Source organism: Rhamphochromis sp. 'chilingali' (genome assembly GCF_963969265.1).
Source record: "Rhamphochromis sp. 'chilingali' genome assembly, chromosome: 11".
In the NCBI taxonomy this organism is placed as follows: Eukaryota; Metazoa; Chordata; class Actinopteri; order Cichliformes; family Cichlidae; genus Rhamphochromis; species Rhamphochromis sp. 'chilingali'.
The window spans coordinates 38293897-38312884 of NC_137938.1; the positions used below are offsets into that span (position 1 = coordinate 38293897).

The 18988-nt window shown below is 45.8% G+C and overlaps 1 protein-coding gene across 1 annotated transcript in view; it reads left to right on the forward strand.

Moving 5' to 3' along the window:
* The window catches only part of LOC308405270 (collagen alpha-6(VI) chain-like), a 42339-nt gene extending 23848 nt beyond the window's left edge, over positions 1–18491 (forward strand). The window contains exons 24-40 of the mRNA XM_080895776.1: positions 3400–3462; positions 3744–3806; positions 5988–6050; positions 6133–6183; positions 6689–6724; positions 6841–6903; positions 6984–7046; positions 7623–7658; positions 7734–7770; positions 7926–7937; positions 8204–8697; positions 11484–11580; positions 12545–13186; positions 13260–13344; positions 15354–15499; positions 16421–16468; positions 17693–18491. Of these exons, the coding sequence (XP_080751902.1) occupies positions 3400–3462; positions 3744–3806; positions 5988–6050; positions 6133–6183; positions 6689–6724; positions 6841–6903; positions 6984–7046; positions 7623–7658; positions 7734–7770; positions 7926–7937; positions 8204–8697; positions 11484–11580; positions 12545–13186; positions 13260–13344; positions 15354–15499; positions 16421–16468; positions 17693–17868 (2175 nt within the window). The 3' untranslated portion in view covers positions 17869–18491. The remainder of the gene's footprint in view (positions 1–3399; positions 3463–3743; positions 3807–5987; positions 6051–6132; positions 6184–6688; positions 6725–6840; positions 6904–6983; positions 7047–7622; positions 7659–7733; positions 7771–7925; positions 7938–8203; positions 8698–11483; positions 11581–12544; positions 13187–13259; positions 13345–15353; positions 15500–16420; positions 16469–17692) is intronic.
* Positions 18492–18988: the final 497 nt, after the last annotated feature.

Sequence of the window (18988 nt, forward strand, 5' to 3'; positions counted from 1 at the left end):
AATATGGGTAAAACGCACATGCACAGTGCCTTTGTTTACATGCGCACATGGCGGCGACGCAGAATGAGAAGAGCGAAAGCGGATCGTTGAATGAAACGATGAACCAGAACTGGTTTGTAAAAATGCTGCAGCTTCACTGGTGTGGAACTGGTTTAGCTTTCGTCCGTCAGATACACAACAAAGCACTATTTTTGGTAGCGCATGCTAGCGGGCCGTCGTTATTACCGCGTTGTTTGGAAAATACGGCGCACTTAAAATCATCCTTTGATTTGTCTGAAAGTCGACAGAGCCCCTTATAATCCCGTGTGCCTTATGTATGAACTCTGGTTGTGTTTACTGACCTCGAAACGATTTTATGTGCACGGCGCTCGAAAATCTGTCAAATGTTTCAGTACGACTTTGCTGAGCTACGAAGCCGCACCGCTCGATGGATTGTCGGAGCGTTACGGCTATCGTAGGCGGAGCCTCGCGGAGTGATACGTGCTGTGCTTCAACATAATGTTACCGTATTGCGTGTGTATAACCTCTTTTTAAGTGTTGTGGATGTTATACATGGTTATGCTGAGGATATGTCGGCCAGTTTCCACTGGAAACGCCTTTTGGTTAAACTGTCAGTTTGCACTGTTAAATGTTTATATAGCTTTAATGCAGATAAAAAACAGCTGCTTGTTTAAGTGAAAATACATTGATGTTGTTTTTTTGTTTTGTTTTTTTGCACTAATAAAGTTGAGGAGTTCTTCTTTGGCTCTCAGAGGAGGCGGACGCACTTTTTCTCCTCTCCCTTATCTTCCCTGCTTATGTCCTTGTCTAGTCTCTTTTTTTTCTGTATTCCTTTTCCCTGGAACAGAGAGGGAACAAAAAGGAATTATGAATTTGATCAACTGGTCCCTAAATGCAACTGACACCCCTTCCTCAACGAGAAGTCTGGGCTTGGGTGAGCCTGAGTGCTGAAGATATCTACCTATTCGGAACCATGATAACAGGGTTCTGGCTGATCGGAGCTGGCTTGGCCCTGACTTATCAAAGAATAAAGAAAGCGGAACCGGCTGTTCAAACCCCCACAAGGCTGCCTGCTGGGATTGAAATGATAGGAGAGGTTTGTGTATTGTAGGTACGGTCGGCAAGGTCTGTCATCTCGGTTGTGGGCAAAAGACCTGCAACTGACACATAAAGGCTATCTCATCTCATCTCTCATCTCAATTTGTCTCGTGTCAATTATATCGTCAGTTATATCGTTATTGCAAATTTTCAAATGCATATGGTGATAAATATTTTTGGTCATATCGCCCTGCTCTAATGCACACTCTCTACGATCGTTGCACACTGGAAAAGGTTTAAAGAAATCATTAAAAATCCAAAATGACCTGAAATTCATGCCCGTGATGAACATCTGACCACAACTGTATGTAATCACTACGCATCATGTTCAAGTCGCTGGGCCTGTAAAGGGATCTCCACTGCGTTGTAAGACCCCTCGATATGTTGGAACTAATAAGCTGTTTCAAATATTGAAGTCTCAACTGTTCAAGAGCCGTGATTCAGAGCCAGGCTAACAGAGTTTACAGCTGAGGCAGTAAGCTGTAAATGTTCTCCCGCAGGCTGCATCTGGTTGAATTTAGCATTAAATTCCTGAAGGATCATTGACAGTAACTGTACACATTATTCCTTAGAAGTTTTGTTTTAGTTGAATAGGCAGAAATCCCCACAGGACTCGAGAGGTACCAGTTTAGTCTGTGTTTTTGCATCACTCCGGTTACACTTTGGCTTTCGCTCAGCTGGATTTGGCAGATTTGTGCTGGATTTGGCCCATGGACAGACTTCCAGAGAAATTCAGTGGAACTATTCATGAATTTCTTTTTTCTCTGTCAAACCACAAAGCCAGATAGGATGCAGTTGCAGCTCTGCTTGGTATAAGTTAGCAACTTAAGAAAAGCTGTTTCTCATTTAGTGGAGTATATTTGTGAACACATGTTGTATAACAGTCTCATGGGCAGTGTTCACGTCGACAGAAAGTGATATTCTCCGTCTGCACATTCAGGCCGCCGTACGTTCATGTGATGAGCTAAAGCATTAGGAGGTATCACACAGACACAAATAAGCTCACTGTTGATCTGAAATGTGACCAACGTCAGATCGTACTTCCCCAAAACATGACTGCACTGATCCACACCATGACTGTTTTCTCAAAGCAACATATGAAATCCTGCGCTCTTTAAGACGAGAGCGGCTGTGACGATGTGTGAATGACGCCGTCCTGCTGTCACGCTAACACAGTGTTTCTGTTTCTTATGTTCTCTTTGCTATTGTTTAGTTTCCTCGTTCTTCCAAGTGTAATCATTTGTACTTCCTGTTGGTTTAGTTTGTTCCCTCCCTGGTTAGTCTGTCACGTCTCTCGTATAAGTTCTGTCTCTGGGTTTCATTCATCTGTTTTCCTTCCTCCCACCTCATTATGTTTGATCTCTCCCCCATTCCCCGTGTGTTTCCACCGTTTGCCTTTGCCCATTGTTGCATCGTCCCATATTGCTGCGAGTGTCCCCCCTTTTCCTTGCTCTTAGTTGCTTGTTCCTCACTTTCTCAGTTGTCTAGTTTCACGTCTGAGTTACGTTTTTTTGTATTTGGTGTTTTGCCTGCCTTAGTTAATTCTTTTGAGTTTTGAGTCCTGCGTTGGCTCCTCCCTCTTCCTGGCACACAGTGCTTAAATGACACCAACCAAATTCTTAAGGCAGGTGTTCCACGCCATTTGGTCAGGGACACACAAAATTATTCCAGGTGAATTACTTAGCCTCAGGCCCTGGTGACTGAAAAACATCTGGTCTTTCCATAAGCTGTGTCCCAAAACCTAGGCCGCATCCTTCGGAGGCCGCATCCTTCGGAGGCCGCATCCTTCGGGTTGTCACACAGCTGAATAACCATCAAACAGAAACTGATTAAATCGACGTGTGAGATGATAGAGAATTGACTCCAGTATCCTGTTATATATACATAGACTCCCGGCATCTGTACTAGGATGTACTTCATGCATGACGTCATGAAGTTTGGCCGTAGAAAGGATTCTGGCAGGCGCATGCAGACAACCACACGCTGTCTGATCAGATTGCACTGATTTGCTGTGTTTGTCATAGCTCTGTAATTATTGTTTGATGGAATGTTTTCCAGGATTGACATCCTAGCGCCCTTGTTTTTTCTTGTTCTTTTAATTTCCTAATTTTATTATTATTTTTCAACACTTCTTTGTTTTAGAAGCAATACAAATAAAGTGTAGTGACATATATATTATTATCAGCGTACACTACAGATGACTACTAGTGTACAGCTATGCAGACTATCCATCAGTCATCATTGATTGGAAGAGCAGAGGTGTAAATAATCACCAGTTATCAAACTGTGATGACCCTGCAGGGCCCTGCTGGGGACAATGGGGAACCTGGACCCAAAGGAACACCTGGTTTTCCAGGAAATCAGGTGCGTTCATCAACTAGGCTGTATGCATGCACTGACCAATGAGTTCAATTATGATGTACTGATTGTGTTTTTCTAATGAAGCATGTGTCTGATTAAAGGGAGTTTTGCATGAGGAAAAATACCAACATTGCTTTTTTTATTATTATTATTGCTTTAAAGGTCATTTAAACATTTAGACATTTAAAGACTTTAGAAGTATTTCCAGTGGCTGCAACATAAAGAGTGTTCAGTGTTTGCATGATGTGAATAGAGTGAACAGTGGCAGCTCTGCTCCTCCACAGGGTGAACATGGATCTGTTGGAGAACCAGGGCTACCTGGACGTCCTGGCCCTAATGGGCAGAAGGTGGGTGACATCGCTTCCTTTCTTTGCATTCAGGAAAGCTTTTAACCAGAATACCCATGTAGCCAGCGGGTAGAAGTCAAAACCCAACCCCTATCCAACTACAAGCTTTAATGGCCCCAATGAGATTTTGTGTCACAGTCTGGTTGAAGCAAACTGTGTGAATGTGAGTAGATAATAGTGGAAACAGACTTAATATTAGCTGAAAGCGAGCTGTTTATTGTAGGCTGGTAAACAGTAGTGATGGGCAGATGAAGCTTCATGAAGCACTGAAGCTTTTCATCCAATTGGTTCACCCCAGTGCAAAGCTTCTTGAAGCTTCATTTGCTCTAGCAGGACACCTACTGGACGTAAAAATAATAGCTGGCATGAATTTGAAGAGTGTGGCATTTTGCACACAGCCTGTAAATGTCAACAACAAAAGGAGTGTGTAAAACATGTATATTGTAGTGATGCAGTATACTGTGTATATTTATACTGGCAGTATGGGAAATGATTATTTGGAAATGCTTGAAATGGAAATGATCATTTACTGTGAGGTGAGGTGTGGTTGGGGTGTGGACAGTAGTTGTGCTTTTGTAACGTTGAGGTATGGACAGCTACACACTGAGGCTTTGAGCCTCAGTCCTGCCTGTTCACATTTTATTCTGTAAAAACTAAATTTTCACTGCTTTTACGTCCTTTTTAGTGGGGAGAACATAGCTGGGATTTAATGATTTAACAGATCTTTTGAATCCTTTGTCCTCCACAATGCTAAATGGCTGGGAGTCCTCAATCACCATGCTGACCAGGTCTTCATCTATTTGAGATTGTTCTCCTGAGGAAAGACAATAAAGACAAAGCACAAATATAAATATCACACACGTAACTTATTACAGCTGTATAATATTGTTATATCATTTAGTAACATTACTGCATGCTATATTATCATGGCATTTGATGGCTCACCTGGTCTTGCTCCACAATCGGTGTTCCCCTTATTCTCATGCAAAGCTCTGTAGTGCCTAAGCATGGATGAGGTGTTGTTGTTATATCCCAGCTCCCTGGCACATAGCAAACACTTCACCTTGTACAAAAGTAACGACAGCTTAACATAAGTTTTATTGCACCATCAGTATCATGAAAATACATCTTCTGTAGAAATTTACATACTTTGTTGGGAGGAATAAGATCAAAATGTTCCCACACAAGGGAGGACATCCTCCTCTTCTTAGCTGGCTCCATTCTCTCCTGACTTTCTCTCCTCACGCTCATAAACCTCCAAACTGTCTCCAAACTCTCTCTAACCGCAACTCTCCATCAAACACCCACATTTTGAATGAAGTCTGAGGGGTTTATATCGCTGTCATAGCTCGCGGCAAAGCACTTCATGAACCAGTCACGTGGTACAGCCGGGCAGCGAGGCTGCGGACGTCATCATTTTCAGCTCCTCCCATAAATGAAGCAAGCCTCGATACGCGCATTGCGGAAACGCCCCCTCCATTACTCGACACACGCTCCGAAGCCTCGATACAGAACGTCACATCACTAGTAAACAGCACAAAAACAAAAGGCAAAGGAGAAACTAACAATAACCTAAACTGGGTGAGCTAAATATAAAAACACTAGAACAAGGACCTAGAAACCTGAAGACCTGACATGAATCCATAAACCTAGAGGCATGGAAACAAAGCAGACGATTGGACGAGGAATGAGTGGAAACACACACTAAATACACACAGGAGGTGATGAAGCGGAAACACAATGACGGCACAGGGGAAGTGAAACTAAACACAATGAACATGGGACACCAGACCTCTTCAAAATAAAACAGGAAACATAATGACACGCAGACATGAAACACGTGAAGGCTGAGGGAGACTTAAACACACGGGGTGAAGACACCAGGGGACTGTAATAAACAACAGCAACCTCAGTATAACAGAAATGAACTTAGATAACCTGATGAACTTAAACATAAACCATAAACATCCAAATGTATAAAAACTCAAAACGCTGGGTCAAATGGCCCAGGATCGTGGCCATAAACCACAGCAGCAGTTTAAACGTTTAAAATGTGAATAAAACTGGATTCAGCCTGTAAATAATGTACTCTTTATTTATAAATGGAAAGATATTTTGGCAGGGTTTTGTTGGATGGGGGTGTAAATTCTGATGGAGAAATGTCCATGGTTGTTATTTAAGGGCCAACCAGGAGAACCAGGTGTGAAGGGTGCTCTGGGACCACCAGGACCCAGAGGAATGCCGGTAGGATCCCGAACATGAGCTGAGCTTGTGTATATCTGTAATTCAATGCAGTTATCTCATGCAAGACTTTCTCTGTGTTCAGGGTCTGGATGGTCGTGACGGGTTTGGACCTGAAGGACCGAAAGGTTCAAAGGTAGAGCTGAACCTTAATTTGACATCAACCAACAAAAACTGAATGAATTCTGTTTTCATCAACAATGAAAAGCAGTAAGAAGAACGCCACATGGTTTTAGTTTCAGCTATTCGTTTGATGGAGGAGAAGATGTTCTGGTTCTCTCAGGATACACCGTGGTTTGTGTCACTGGTGACCCGCACCCAAGCTCTGTGCTGGCACAATCCAAAATGTTCCCTCCCAAGTTTTCATAAGAACCTGAAGAACCTCAGTTTTACCAGGATTCAGAAAAAGGAACGTTCGTCCATTTTTCACTGGCAGTGGTGAAGTGATTGAGGTCTGGGAGGCTGTTGAGATTTGGGGGCTTAGTGGAAAAATACAGCTTAGTATCATCTGCATAGGCATGGGGATGTCTTTGGTGCTGTTCAGCTGGACAATGATGTGGGTAAAACAGATTTACACATGTGGCCGAACATTTTAGAAAGTCTTAATCGTGAAATCGTTGCTTCTTCCTTTCTCTGTACAGGGAGATGCTGGTTTTCCTGGTTACCCTGGTTTACCGGTGAGTCCTTCCATTTTCCACACACTAAAACTTTGATGCCACCATGTGGTTCAGCCAAAGTAAGCTAGAAGTATGTTGGACTCTGTGGTGATTGAGACACGGCATTTTGTCTTCAGGGCGACGACGGTGCGAAGGGACCGAAAGGGTATCCAGGATCCAAGGGGAACCGGGGTCGTGGGGTAAGAAAGGTTTCTTTGATGTCGCGTCACTGAGACGTTGGCTTTTTGCTTCTTCTGTGATTTATGTGTGACCCATACAGGGGAACTCAGGCATGCCAGGAAAGCCAGGTGAGCCTGGAGGTGACGGATATCCAGGACACAAAGTACGTTTAAACTGCATCTTCACCTGCCTACCTTCACTCTCATTAGCACGTCTAATAATTCTTTGAATGATGTTATCTTCTAAGCAAATCTTTCAATAAAAAAAAGCTCATTTAGTTTTTAAATTAAATTAGACAGAGGACATATTAAAAGATGGAGCTGCCAGGCAGGATGAAAAGAGAAAGACCTCATAGAGGTTTCATGGATGTATTTGGCGAGATCATGCAGAGGGTTGCTGTGACAGAGCAGGATGGTATCTGAGCTGGAGGCAGATGGCTGTGAGCACGTCCTGGTTACTGATGGACGATTTCAGTTCAAAAAGCTGGTAATGACACAGCATCACAAATTGCTGGGATCACTGTCCATAGGAACAGACATCACACAAGATCCATCCATGACTGGCAGACTCCAGCAGTAACGCTGCATCCTGTTCCGTTGTCAGGGAGGGACCACATCAACGTAAAACCGGCACCATGTAAAGGAAGCGGGTCATCACCCTGTGGAAGCCACAGATAAAAGTCACATTTGATTATCCTCCCAAATAAACTTACAATAATCTCTGTTTTTCCTCCATCCAGGGCCCGAAAGGTCCTCCTGGGAGCAGAGGCCTGTCTGTAAGTCCACCTTTAAATCGCTTCACCTGCTTAAAATAAATATGTTGTTACAAAGAACATTTTCTGTCGTCTCAGGAATGCGAACTGATCAACAAAATCAGGGACAACTGTGGTAAGTGTCATCGCTTTAAACACGTTTGCAAAACAATGATCAGCTGTTTGTTTATGAGTTTTTATGTAGAGGATGGAAACTAAAACGAACGTTTGTGGAAGCAAACTGCAGAGTACGAGCGCTGTGATAAGTGAATGTGTTTCTGCTTCACACAGCTTGTTCACACGGTACGTACGTCTCCTCTTAGTGAGAACAAACATGGTGAGTACAGCACAAAGACTTTGTCCACAGATGCCGACTGACTGAGATCATCGGGACATATTTGCACCTTTTTATCTGAAACTGTCTCCAACTGCTTGGTGGATTTTACTGAGTAGCAGAAGTGCTTTGTAACTTGTAACTAGTCGTCTTTGAGTATCTGTTAATCGGCCTGAGCGTGTTTCCAACACCGCGGTCGTTTCACTTCAGCTCTTCCTGACGTTACCTCCTCCAGGTGAGTCACAGTGTCCGGCCTACCCCACCGAGCTGGTGTTCGGCTTGGACATGTCTGACGACGTGACTCCGACGGCCCTCGAGAGGCAGCGCTCCGCCCTCCTCCACCTGCTGGAGGACTTGAGCATCGCTGAGAGCAACTGTCCACAAGGCGCTCGCGTGGCTGTGGTTGGATACAGCGCCTACACCAAGTACCTGATCCGCTTCCAGGACTACCATCGCAAGACTGCGCTGATAGAAGCTGTGAAGAACATCGCCCTAGAGAAGACGTCCAAGAAACGCCAGCTGGGCGCCGCCATGCGCTTTGTGGGTCAGAACATCTTCAAACGAGTGCGAGCTGGGTTCATGGTGAGGAAGGTGGCCGTGTTTTTCACCAATGGAGCGTCTCAGGACAACACTGACATTCTTGCTGCCATTATGGAGTACCGGGCTCTGAACATCGTCCCAGCAATCATCTCCCTGAGGAACGTTCCCGCGATTAATCAGGCGATGGAGGTGAGTTTGATTTAGCCTCCATCAGGTCCATGGTGAACATGCTAAAATTAGACGATACATTACAAATGAATTCTCAAACATGTTTCATAGTTTTTCTGTTGTTGGAAAAAACGATGTTGATGAATTAACCTGAACACTTTAAACTGCACCATCATGCACAAAATCATCTTTCATTTAGTCTGACTTAAAACCTGACTGAGACCATCTGGGGATGGGAACCAAAAACAGCTTTTGTAGGAAACCTGTTCCCAGCGCTCCGATTCCTGGGAATCGTGTGGCTGCACTCTCTCGACGATCAGCTGGTTACAGTTCACGCGTCAGAGGAGGAAAATAGCGATGCAGCCTAATGCATGGACATTTATCTTTATTGTACAAAAGACAAATGGAAAAGAGGAAAAGTGTGTCCGCGACAGAAACAACTGCGTGATGTTGCTGATGCTGCCCAGACAGACTTTACCTTCCACAGGTAACAAACAGCAGTCGGGCTGCAGCCTCCCTGTCTACCTGCTCACGTTTCTAAAGTAGAATCAGTCTTTGCTTCGTGTTCTGCTAAGAGAAAGATCTCAGAGATGTGAGTCCTCGTTAGGGATTTGCTTTGGTGCAGCCTGAGGTTCATGTTACTAAACTGTGGTTGTGAGACAGCTTTTTTTAATGTAACAGGTAGTGAAGCAAATTACTTTTTCCCAGGAGCAATCAAGTAGCAAACTGCGTTACCTTTAAGAAAAGTGTTCTGGTGTCTTGCTAATCATTTTATCTTGACTCTGGATTCTGTAGAAAGAATAGAGCCTGGAATGTGAAGTGCGTGACTCCCTGGGGTAGCTCAAACACACAGCTTTGATCAGAAAACTCATAAGCTGGACATTATTTTATACAACCGACAAGGATTCAGGGTCACCCCAACTATCAGTTTCTTCTTTAGTCTGAAGTACTGAAGTAATAATCTGTAACCAAATATTATGTCTTGTTTGTTATAACAAATGAGAACTGCTTATTAACAGTTTTTTAAATGAATTCAAACTGTGTCTTTGGTTGGTTAATAAGCTGAAGTGCTGCCACTCCTCCTCCTCGGCCTGTGCGATGAGGAGTCTGGCTGTGACTCAGTGGGTCAGGATAACTCAGTATGTTGATACCAGCATGGACTAGCGTAGATCCATCCATCCATCCATTCGCTTCCGCTTATCCTTTTCAGGGTCGCGGGGGGCGCTGGAGCCTATCCCAGCTGTCATAGGGCGAGAGGCGGGGTACACCCTGGACAGGTCGCCAGTCTGTCGCAGGGCCAACACACAGGGACAAACAACCATTCACATTCACATTCACACCTAGTGGCAATTTGGATTGTCAAATCAACCTATCCCCACAAGCTGCATGTCTTTGGACGGTGGGAGGAAGCCGGAGTACCCGGAGGGAACCCACGCAAACACGGGGAGAACATGCAAACTCCACACAGAAAGACCCCGGCCTGATGTTGGAATTGAACTCAGGACCTTCTTGCTGTGCGGCAACAGTGCTAACCACCGTGCCACCGTGCTGCCTCTTTTTTTTTTCTTTTTTTTTAGCGTAGATGAAAAGGTTAATAAATGAAATGGGAGCTGCTGTTAGATTGAGGTGGAGGACTCACACGCAGGACTCTGATGCACACCGGGTGTATATACAAAAAGGTGAGGGGTCAGGGCTCCAGGGAAATCCAGGGGCAAAGTGCTCATTCCTCTTCAGGCAATCCACACACGCGACCAGCCTCTCTCTCCGACACTCACCACACAGGAAGCAGTCCAGGGAGTCTGTACACAGGGAAACGTACTGAAGGTTTCTGTTTGAGGCTACACTTCCTCCTCGTAGTCACCAAACTGGCCTGATTTCCCACTTTGGACACAGTCAACCAGGCCAACAGTACCTTTGCAAAGCACCACAGGGCCTGGCTGGCTCTGTGGGGAGCCAGGCCTCCAGAGCTACAACCAGGCGACCAGGTGCTAAAGGAGGCAAAGGAATAATTGGACAACCGACAAAGTGAGCAGAAGAGAGCCAGCTTCTCAGACAGTTACTGCTGATGTTGCTGCTCTTTAGACAACTGAACAAGCACCACTGATGTGGTGCACCAGGAGCAGGAAGTGATGCAATAATGCAGCGAGCGTGCCACCCTATCTGTCCACAAAACCTACCATGCCTCTCAGTGTGAACATACAGGAGTGTGGAGTCGATATCGTAATATCTGGTTTGGATGAAGATGGGACTTCATAAATCAGTAAGCACTGTTACAGCAACGGCGCCCTGAGATTATCGGAGTGTTTGCCTTGGATTAAAAAACATTTGGCTCTTGATGCTACAGTCAGGGTGTCCCCGTTTCCTTTTTAGACCTTACAGTGTGATGACTTCTGGAGGGTTCCACGGTTTCATCATCTCCCTTTTAAACTCTTTGCTCTCACTTGAGCCAATACATCTGGGACCTTCTCAGCACATGATGTGAGGGCCTTTTTCCCAGCCTGTTTGGCCTGCAAGCACAAAGTCGTTCCAGCTCATTGTGCACTTAGTCTCCCTGTGCGGCTCCAGTTATGTTTACAGTGTGTAGCCAGAAGTTAGTGTACAACAGGAAGAAACAGCTGCGGTGCCTGAAGCCTTCTCTCATGGCTGTCAGTTATAAAGCACATACAAGACAGATGGACCGAAGAGGGAAGGTTTAATAAAACATCATTTTCTTTAAGCTGCTTGTCGTCTTCCCTCAGTCGTTGAGGAATTCTGTTTGTCATGAACGAGCGAAGCGGTCGGTAACGGTAGCTGCTGTCTCCTCTCAGGCTGACGACACAGGAAACTCCATCTTCACGGTGCTGAGGAGGCCACAGGAGCCGGCTGCTGACCTGAGGAGGGTCAAGAGCTGTGCCGTCTGTTACGGTAACGACTGATGCTCATACCTCATCTGCACTGCACACCTTTTTAGTTCGAGTTAGATGAGCTGTGTGGGATCAAAGTGAATATGAGGAAGCTTGACTTTACAGTCCTCTTAAAAATGTAAATCGCCACATCTCACTGCTCTCAGGACGTGCGGCTACTTTTATTGATGCCATTATCGGCTCTGCAGCAGGTGACTGTGATAGTAGGTAGGGGTGGGACTTTATTTTGGTGGGCACAGCATGCGGCCAATCGCAAGCAAAGACAGATTGGGATCATACCGATATGTGACAGAAGGAAGGGGGCCGACACTCCGAGGCAGCAAGTGTAGCTTCAGGCCGAGTGCACAGACAGAAACACAGGGATGAGACCGCAGAGCTGAGTGCAGAGTTTTTAAAGCTGGCCTGGTTTTATTTTCAGCCATTTTTCCACGATGGAGAACAAAACGATTCAACTTGTCCAGGCCTTAAACGTGATGCGTGTTCTCTCCTGCGAGTCTCACAGCCCTGAATGTGCACTTGAAGCCATTTTTGATTCTAACTTGTTGGATCTGCTGCTCACCGCCAACAAGCTGCTGCAGTTTTACGACTTTCCCTGCTGATTAAAACCTCCCTGAGTCATTAAGCAATAACAAATGAAAGGTTTTTATACGACTGCAGTTAAAAACAAAACTTCCAGAACTTTTTCTGTGATTTCACACATTTCTTTCTTTGTTCATCGTGTAGAAAAACAGTTAAATATTTAACTTCTGTACACTGACAGAGACTTTGGTTGATACATAACTTTATGCCTTTAGGTGTCTAATCCTTCCCTGGATGAAAAACACTTACACAATATCAGACTTTTTTGTTTCAGTTTTGGTAATACATGAGAAAAATCACTTTTTACAATGAAGTTAACGTTAAATACACGAGCAGCGTATGTGGATGAATAAAGGTGTTTTCAGTGGCTGCTGCTGTCTCTGCAGACCCCTGCAGGCGTGCAGAGGAGTGCGCCTTCATCCAGGAACCAGTGCTGCCTCAGCAGGCGGATGTGGACCTGGTCATGGTGCTGGACAGCTCCAGGGAGATCCAGGCCGATGAATACGCCGGTGCCCGGCAGCTGCTGAGCTCTGTGGTGGAGCAGCTGGCCGTGAGTCCACAGCCCCGCCGAGCCGGCCGCCAGGCCCGAGTAGCTCTGGTCCAACAGAGCACCAAGGTGGAGTTCGGCCTGCAGACCTACCAGAACGCTGGAGACATGAAGACGTACATGATGCAGAACATGCAGCAGCAGGGCGGCTCTTTGGCGCTGGGACAGATGCTGGACTACACCCTGAGGGAGGTGCTGCTGAAGGCCGGCCAGCCGCGCAGCAAGAGGGCCGTCCTGACTGTGGTGGGCACCAAGACGGCCTACAGAGACCAGGCCAAGCTGCGCTACATCTCCCAGAAGGCCAAGTGTGAGGGGGTGGCGCTGTTTGTGGTGGCGGTGGGTGATCGTTACAACCGGATGGAGGTGGAGGAGCTGGCCAGCGTGCCGATACAGCAGCACCTGATCAGACTCGACAGGCTGAAGGCCGACGAGCAGGGCTACGCCCAGCGCTTCATCAGGGTCTTCCTCTCCGCCCTCAACAGTAAGAGCACGCTCAGATCTCCCTGTCGTCTGTAACCAGACACACACTGACGGGCTGTTCGGGTTTATTTCAGAGGGACTCAACACTTATCCTCCACTCCCATTTAAACTGACCTGCAGCCAGCTGTCAGAGCCAGGCGACACTCTGGACACGAACAGGTAACACTTTCCACAGACTCACACAGACTCACACTGACTCACACTGACTCACACAGACTCACACTGACTCACACAGACTCACACTGAGCCACAGCTTCCACAGACTCACACAGACTCACACAGACTCACACTGACTCACACAGACTCACACTGAGCCACAGCTTCCACAGACTCACACAGACTCACACAGACTCACACAGACTCACACTGAGCCACAGCTTCCACAGACTCACACAGACTCACACAGACTCACACTGACTCACACAGACTCACACTGACTCACACTGACTCACACAGACTCACACTGACTCACACAGACTCACACTGAGCCACAGCTTCCACAGACTCACACAGACTCACACAGACTCACACTGACTCACACAGACTCACACTGACTCACAGCTTCCACAGACTCACACAGACTCACACAGACTCACAGCTTCCACAGACTCACACAGACTCACACAGACTCACAGCTTCCACAGACTCACACAGACTCACACTGACTCACACAGACTCACACTGAGCCACAGACTCACACAGACTCACACAGACTCACACAGACTCACAGCTTCCACAGACTCACACAGACTCACACAGACTCACACAGACTCACAGCTTCCACAGACTCACACAGACTCACACTGACTCACACAGACTCACACTGAGCCACAGACTCACACAGACTCACACAGACTCACACTGACTCACACAGACTCACACAGACTCACACTGAGCCACAGCTTCCACAGACTCACACAGACTCACACAGACTCACACAGACTCACACAGCTTTGTCATCAACAACACATCTGTGTAGCTCACACAAACACACCTTAAAGCAGATAACCCATAAGCTGGAGACAATGTCATCTCTTACTGTTTGGCACTAATTAACTGGAATAAGTTTCTCTTTATTGCTTCATGAACTTCTTCACAAATAAATTGAAGAAAATAAGAACAACCCCAGGTTTCTCTTCAGCTCTGTAGCCAGGCTGACAAACAGTCAGAGCTCTGTTGAGCCAACCATCCCTTTAACCTTAACTAGTAATGACTTCATGAACTTCTTCACAAATAACATTTTTATCATTAGAGAAAAAATTACCAGTAATCATCCCACAGATGTAATATTATCTACAGCTACTCTTAGTACCATTGATGTTAAGTTAGACTCTTTTTCTCTAATTGATCTTTCTGAGTTAACTTCAATAATTACTTCCTCCAAACCATCAACGTGTCTTTTAGACCCCATTCCTACAAAACTGCTCAAAGAAGTCCTGCCATTAATTAATTCTTCGATCTTAAATATGATCAACCTATCTCTAATGATCAGCTATGTACCACAGGCCTTCAAGCTGGCTGTAGTTAAACCTTTACTCAAAAAGCATCTCTAGACCCAGCAGTCTTAGCTAATTATAGGCCAATCTCCAACCTTCCTTTATATCAAACATCCTTGAAAGAGTAGTTGTCAAACAGCTAACAGATCATCTGCAGAGGTTTATTTGAAGAGTTTCAGTCAGGTTTCAGAGCTCATCACAGCACAGAAACAGCTTTAGTGAAGGTTACAAATGATCTTCTTATGGCCTCTGACAGTGGACTCATCTCTGTGCTTGTCCTGCTAGACCTCAGTGCAGCGTTCGATACTGTCGACCATAATATCCTATTAGAGCGATTAGAACATGCTGTAGGTATTACAGGTACTGCACTGCAGTGGTTTGTATCATATCTATCTAATAGACTCCAGTTTGTTTTTTATGGCCCCGCCCCTCCCTGAGCCTGGTTCTGCTGGAGGTTTCTTCCTGTTAAAAGGGAGTTTTTCCTTCCCACCGTTGCCAAGTTCTTGTTCATATGAGGTCGTCTGATTGTTGGGTTTCTCTGTAGTATTTCTATGCCTTGAAATATAAAGCACATAAATGTTAGTAAACAGCAGTTTCGGAGCAGCAATAATTAAACGTGTTATTCAGAAAGCTATTGTGATGGCTCAGCGAGTGCCGCTGCTCTGTGTCCAGTCAGGGCTCAGCAGACTGGGAGCTGGAGATTTCCGATCAGCCGAGAAACTGGTTCCAGGAGCAGACGGGAATCTTGGCAAGAAACCTGAGCGTCATCAACACTCTGAGCAAAAGAAACAGGTCGTTTTCAGGAGCTGACCTCACAGGTAGAGCACTCACACACACACATAAACACACACACACACTCACTAATTAGTGCTCAGTAACATTCAAAAACATTTTGGAAAGAAAAGCATCTGCACTTTCAGTTTCTTGAAGACGTTTCACCCGAGAAGCTTCTTCAGTTCTCAGAGCGACTGGTGGAGCGTCCCAGATTTTTAAGCCCTGTGGGAGTGTCCCTACGAGGGTCGTGGACCTCCTATTGATCCTCTGCCTGGGTGTGAAAATGGGTGGGGGTCACAATCAACCAAGATGTTGGGTGAACCCACACGTGTAAAGAAAGCTCTTAAAACATGCGGTTATCCTAATTGGGCTTTCATCAAATCAGCAAAGAGGCTGATTCCCTGAGGTCAGAAGGCCCAGGATGTGATTGGGTGTTAAGGCGTCGGGAATGAAATCACATGATAGGGTGGAGTTAGGTTTCACCCAAACCCTTGGCTGATTGTGACCTGCACCTGTTTTCATACCTCGGCTCGTGTGATTAGGTACAGGATCATTAGGGGGTCCGTCGTCCCCTCTTAGGCCGGGGCTTAAACCAGTTGCTCTAAGAACTGAAGAAGCATAAACGTCTTCAAGCAACTTAAAGAAGTCCAGACGCTTTTCTTTCCAAGCTCCTCAGACTACGATGAGCTGGATGACTGAGAACCTTTACAGACATGTTTCTAATTAGTTAAAAACAAACAGATTTTAACCACGAATGGTTCACATTCAGTCGTCAGTGAGTCCACATCATTAACAAGCACACACTCGGATCACTGGCCTGTTTATGGCCGTCTGTGTTGCTGTTTATTTCTCCCCTGTGGGTGTAACTCAGCCTGTGGTGTTGTAAAGTGCTCTAATGAAACCTGCTTCACTGAAGCTCTGCAGCTTTAGCTCGCACTCCCTGCTGACTGTTTGGTCTCTGACAGATGTGGACGTGGAGCCGACGAAGCAGCTGGACAGCTTTGTGTCCACAGGTGAGCATCCACCTGCTCTCAGTCACACTGTCCTTTCTCTTCCTCGCTACGATGACGGGAAGAACGCTGAGTTTGAGGAACGCAGATGATCTCAGTGACATCGCACCTACAGTCTGCAATCATCAAATAGGGAGACATTGACCAAAACATGAGCCACAAACATTCAGCCTACTTCAGTTTAACCAGCCGAGAACTGAGGGAAAGTCTTTTAGTGGGGTAGCTCAAACCGGTCAAAAGATACAGACTAAAATAAATTCCCCTTCAGAGGACATAAACGAGTGTGCTGGGTGTCAGGAGGTTACAGTGTTATTAGTAAGAAGCACAGCTGCACTTTGCAGCTCGATACATAAACTGCCAGGTGTTTGTACTCAGGGGCCACGACTGAGAGCAGGAAGGCTGCCTGAGGGTCATTAGCACCCCCCAAAAAATCACTGGCTGCCCTCTGACACACCTGGAGGCCATCGCCAGATCCTCCTGTCTCAAGTAAACCAGGGCCATCACAGGTGACCCCGCCCCCCACCTGTTTGACCCACTGCTCTCTGGTCTGCGCCTCAGGTCAGTCAGCTGCCACACCTCCAGACTCACTAACAGCTTCTCCCCCGACCCCTGCCCACCAATCTGAGGCATGGTCTGAGTGACCCTCATCACTCAGGACGCTCACACACTCACATTCCTCTAGAGCAGGGGTCGCAACCTGCGGCTCTTTAGTCCTTATACTGCGGCTCCACGTGGTTTGGAAAAAAATGACAAGTAACTGAAGTGTATTTTAATTGTCTTGGTTCTTTTTTAACTTGTAGTTCGCAATTGGAAGATTATCGTGATCTTGAAATACAAAAATAAAATTATATGTTAGTATTCTTCATCGCTCAAAATAACCGTACCCGCCGAAGCGCCGTGGATTTATCGAGGCTTTCAACCCCAGGCAGGCCAAGCATGGATCTTTGGATCCACAAACGTAAGTGAGCAGCTCCTCCATGAACTATGGTAACAACAAGCTGGGTCCAAACTGCTCTTTGGGTGTTAAAGGTTGCTGACCCCGATCTGTCTGCTATGTATTCCTGAAGCCCTTTACTATTGATATATTTTCTTCCTCCGTTGCAGAGCGCCCATAATTTTGCACATGTACAATGACAATAAAGGGCTCTTCTATTCTTCTGTTCTGTTTTATTGAGTTTGTTTTTCTGTGAGCTGATTTTGCCTCCTCGCTCCTGTCACCTCTTGCAGGCATCTGCTTCCTCGGCAAGGATGCTGGCGACTGTGTGAATTACACGGTCAGGTGGTTCTTCGACCACAAACGCAGCGTCTGCTCCCGTTTCTGGTACAGCGGCTGCGGAGGCAACGAAAACCGCTTTGCGACGCAGGCAGAATGCGAGAGAGTTTGTCTGTCAAAGCACAGATGAGGCGCCGGGCCACCGATCTGCACTGAGAGCTGACACAGCAGCAGAGCGACCTCAGAGCAGCTTCGTCCACAGTGGGTTTTGTTCTGGGCAGTTAAAGTGTAAAGACTTAAACACACACAAGGAGCCGCCTTGTCCTCCACCCATGTATGATTAGTTTAGTTCACTCCTCTGAAACTACTTTACTGAAATGGAATAATCTTTTTTATGTCACAGGGTGCTATTTTTAAAGGTATTTTCATTTTTAAATACTTTAAATGCTTCCAAGAAAAGACATCACGAGAATGTGTTGAAAAATGATTTTATGCCTAAAACCTTTATGAATTATGTTTAACAGATGCCAAAGGAAGCAGGACTGTGATGCAAATTTCTACCAGGCGTTGGTGCAGTGCCTTTGCAGCTGCAGCCGGGCAAACAAAATCTGTGAGAAAATTTAGAAACATCAAAAACTAAAGTTAAAACAACGCCAGCTCAAGAAACGCTGCCCCCTGCTGTTGAAAATATTAAAACCTGCCTTTAAAATCCAAATATTTCCAAAGCTCGCAGGCGCCTTGAAGCAGCTCCTCTGAAACAGCTGCATGTATTTTGTACTGTTTGTTTCTGAATAAAAGTTTGTGTTTAGATAAAAGTCCGACATGTGTCCGTGTCTGTGTGCCTCTTCAGGATTTCAGTGAAAACAACCCAAACCTGACATTAAAACAGATAAACGCAGCACAACAAAGTTTAAAACATTATCCACCTGATATGTTAAAGCTCATATGAAATATTCAGTGATCCTGTCACGCGAGGTTCAACCTCTGCGTTCAGGTCAAAGACGGTACTGCTGTGCTGTGTTCCTGCCTCAAGGTGGCGCTGCAATGCCTAAGAAGCAGTCAGCAGGCCCAGGCTCCCTCACTCAGTAAAAATGAGTTATTGGTAAGCGCTCAGCAGCGACGCTGCCCACTCTGCAGCACAGGGACGCCACACATCTCTGCATCGAGTGATCGTTGCAGCGTGCGGCAGTGGAAGCTGCGCTGCTCTGAGCTCCATCGCTTCCTGTTAAAAACAGTCTTTTCATACAACAGTTTTTGAACTTAACGGGTTTTCCTTTGGATAGTTTACTGTACAACGAGTTACATAACAG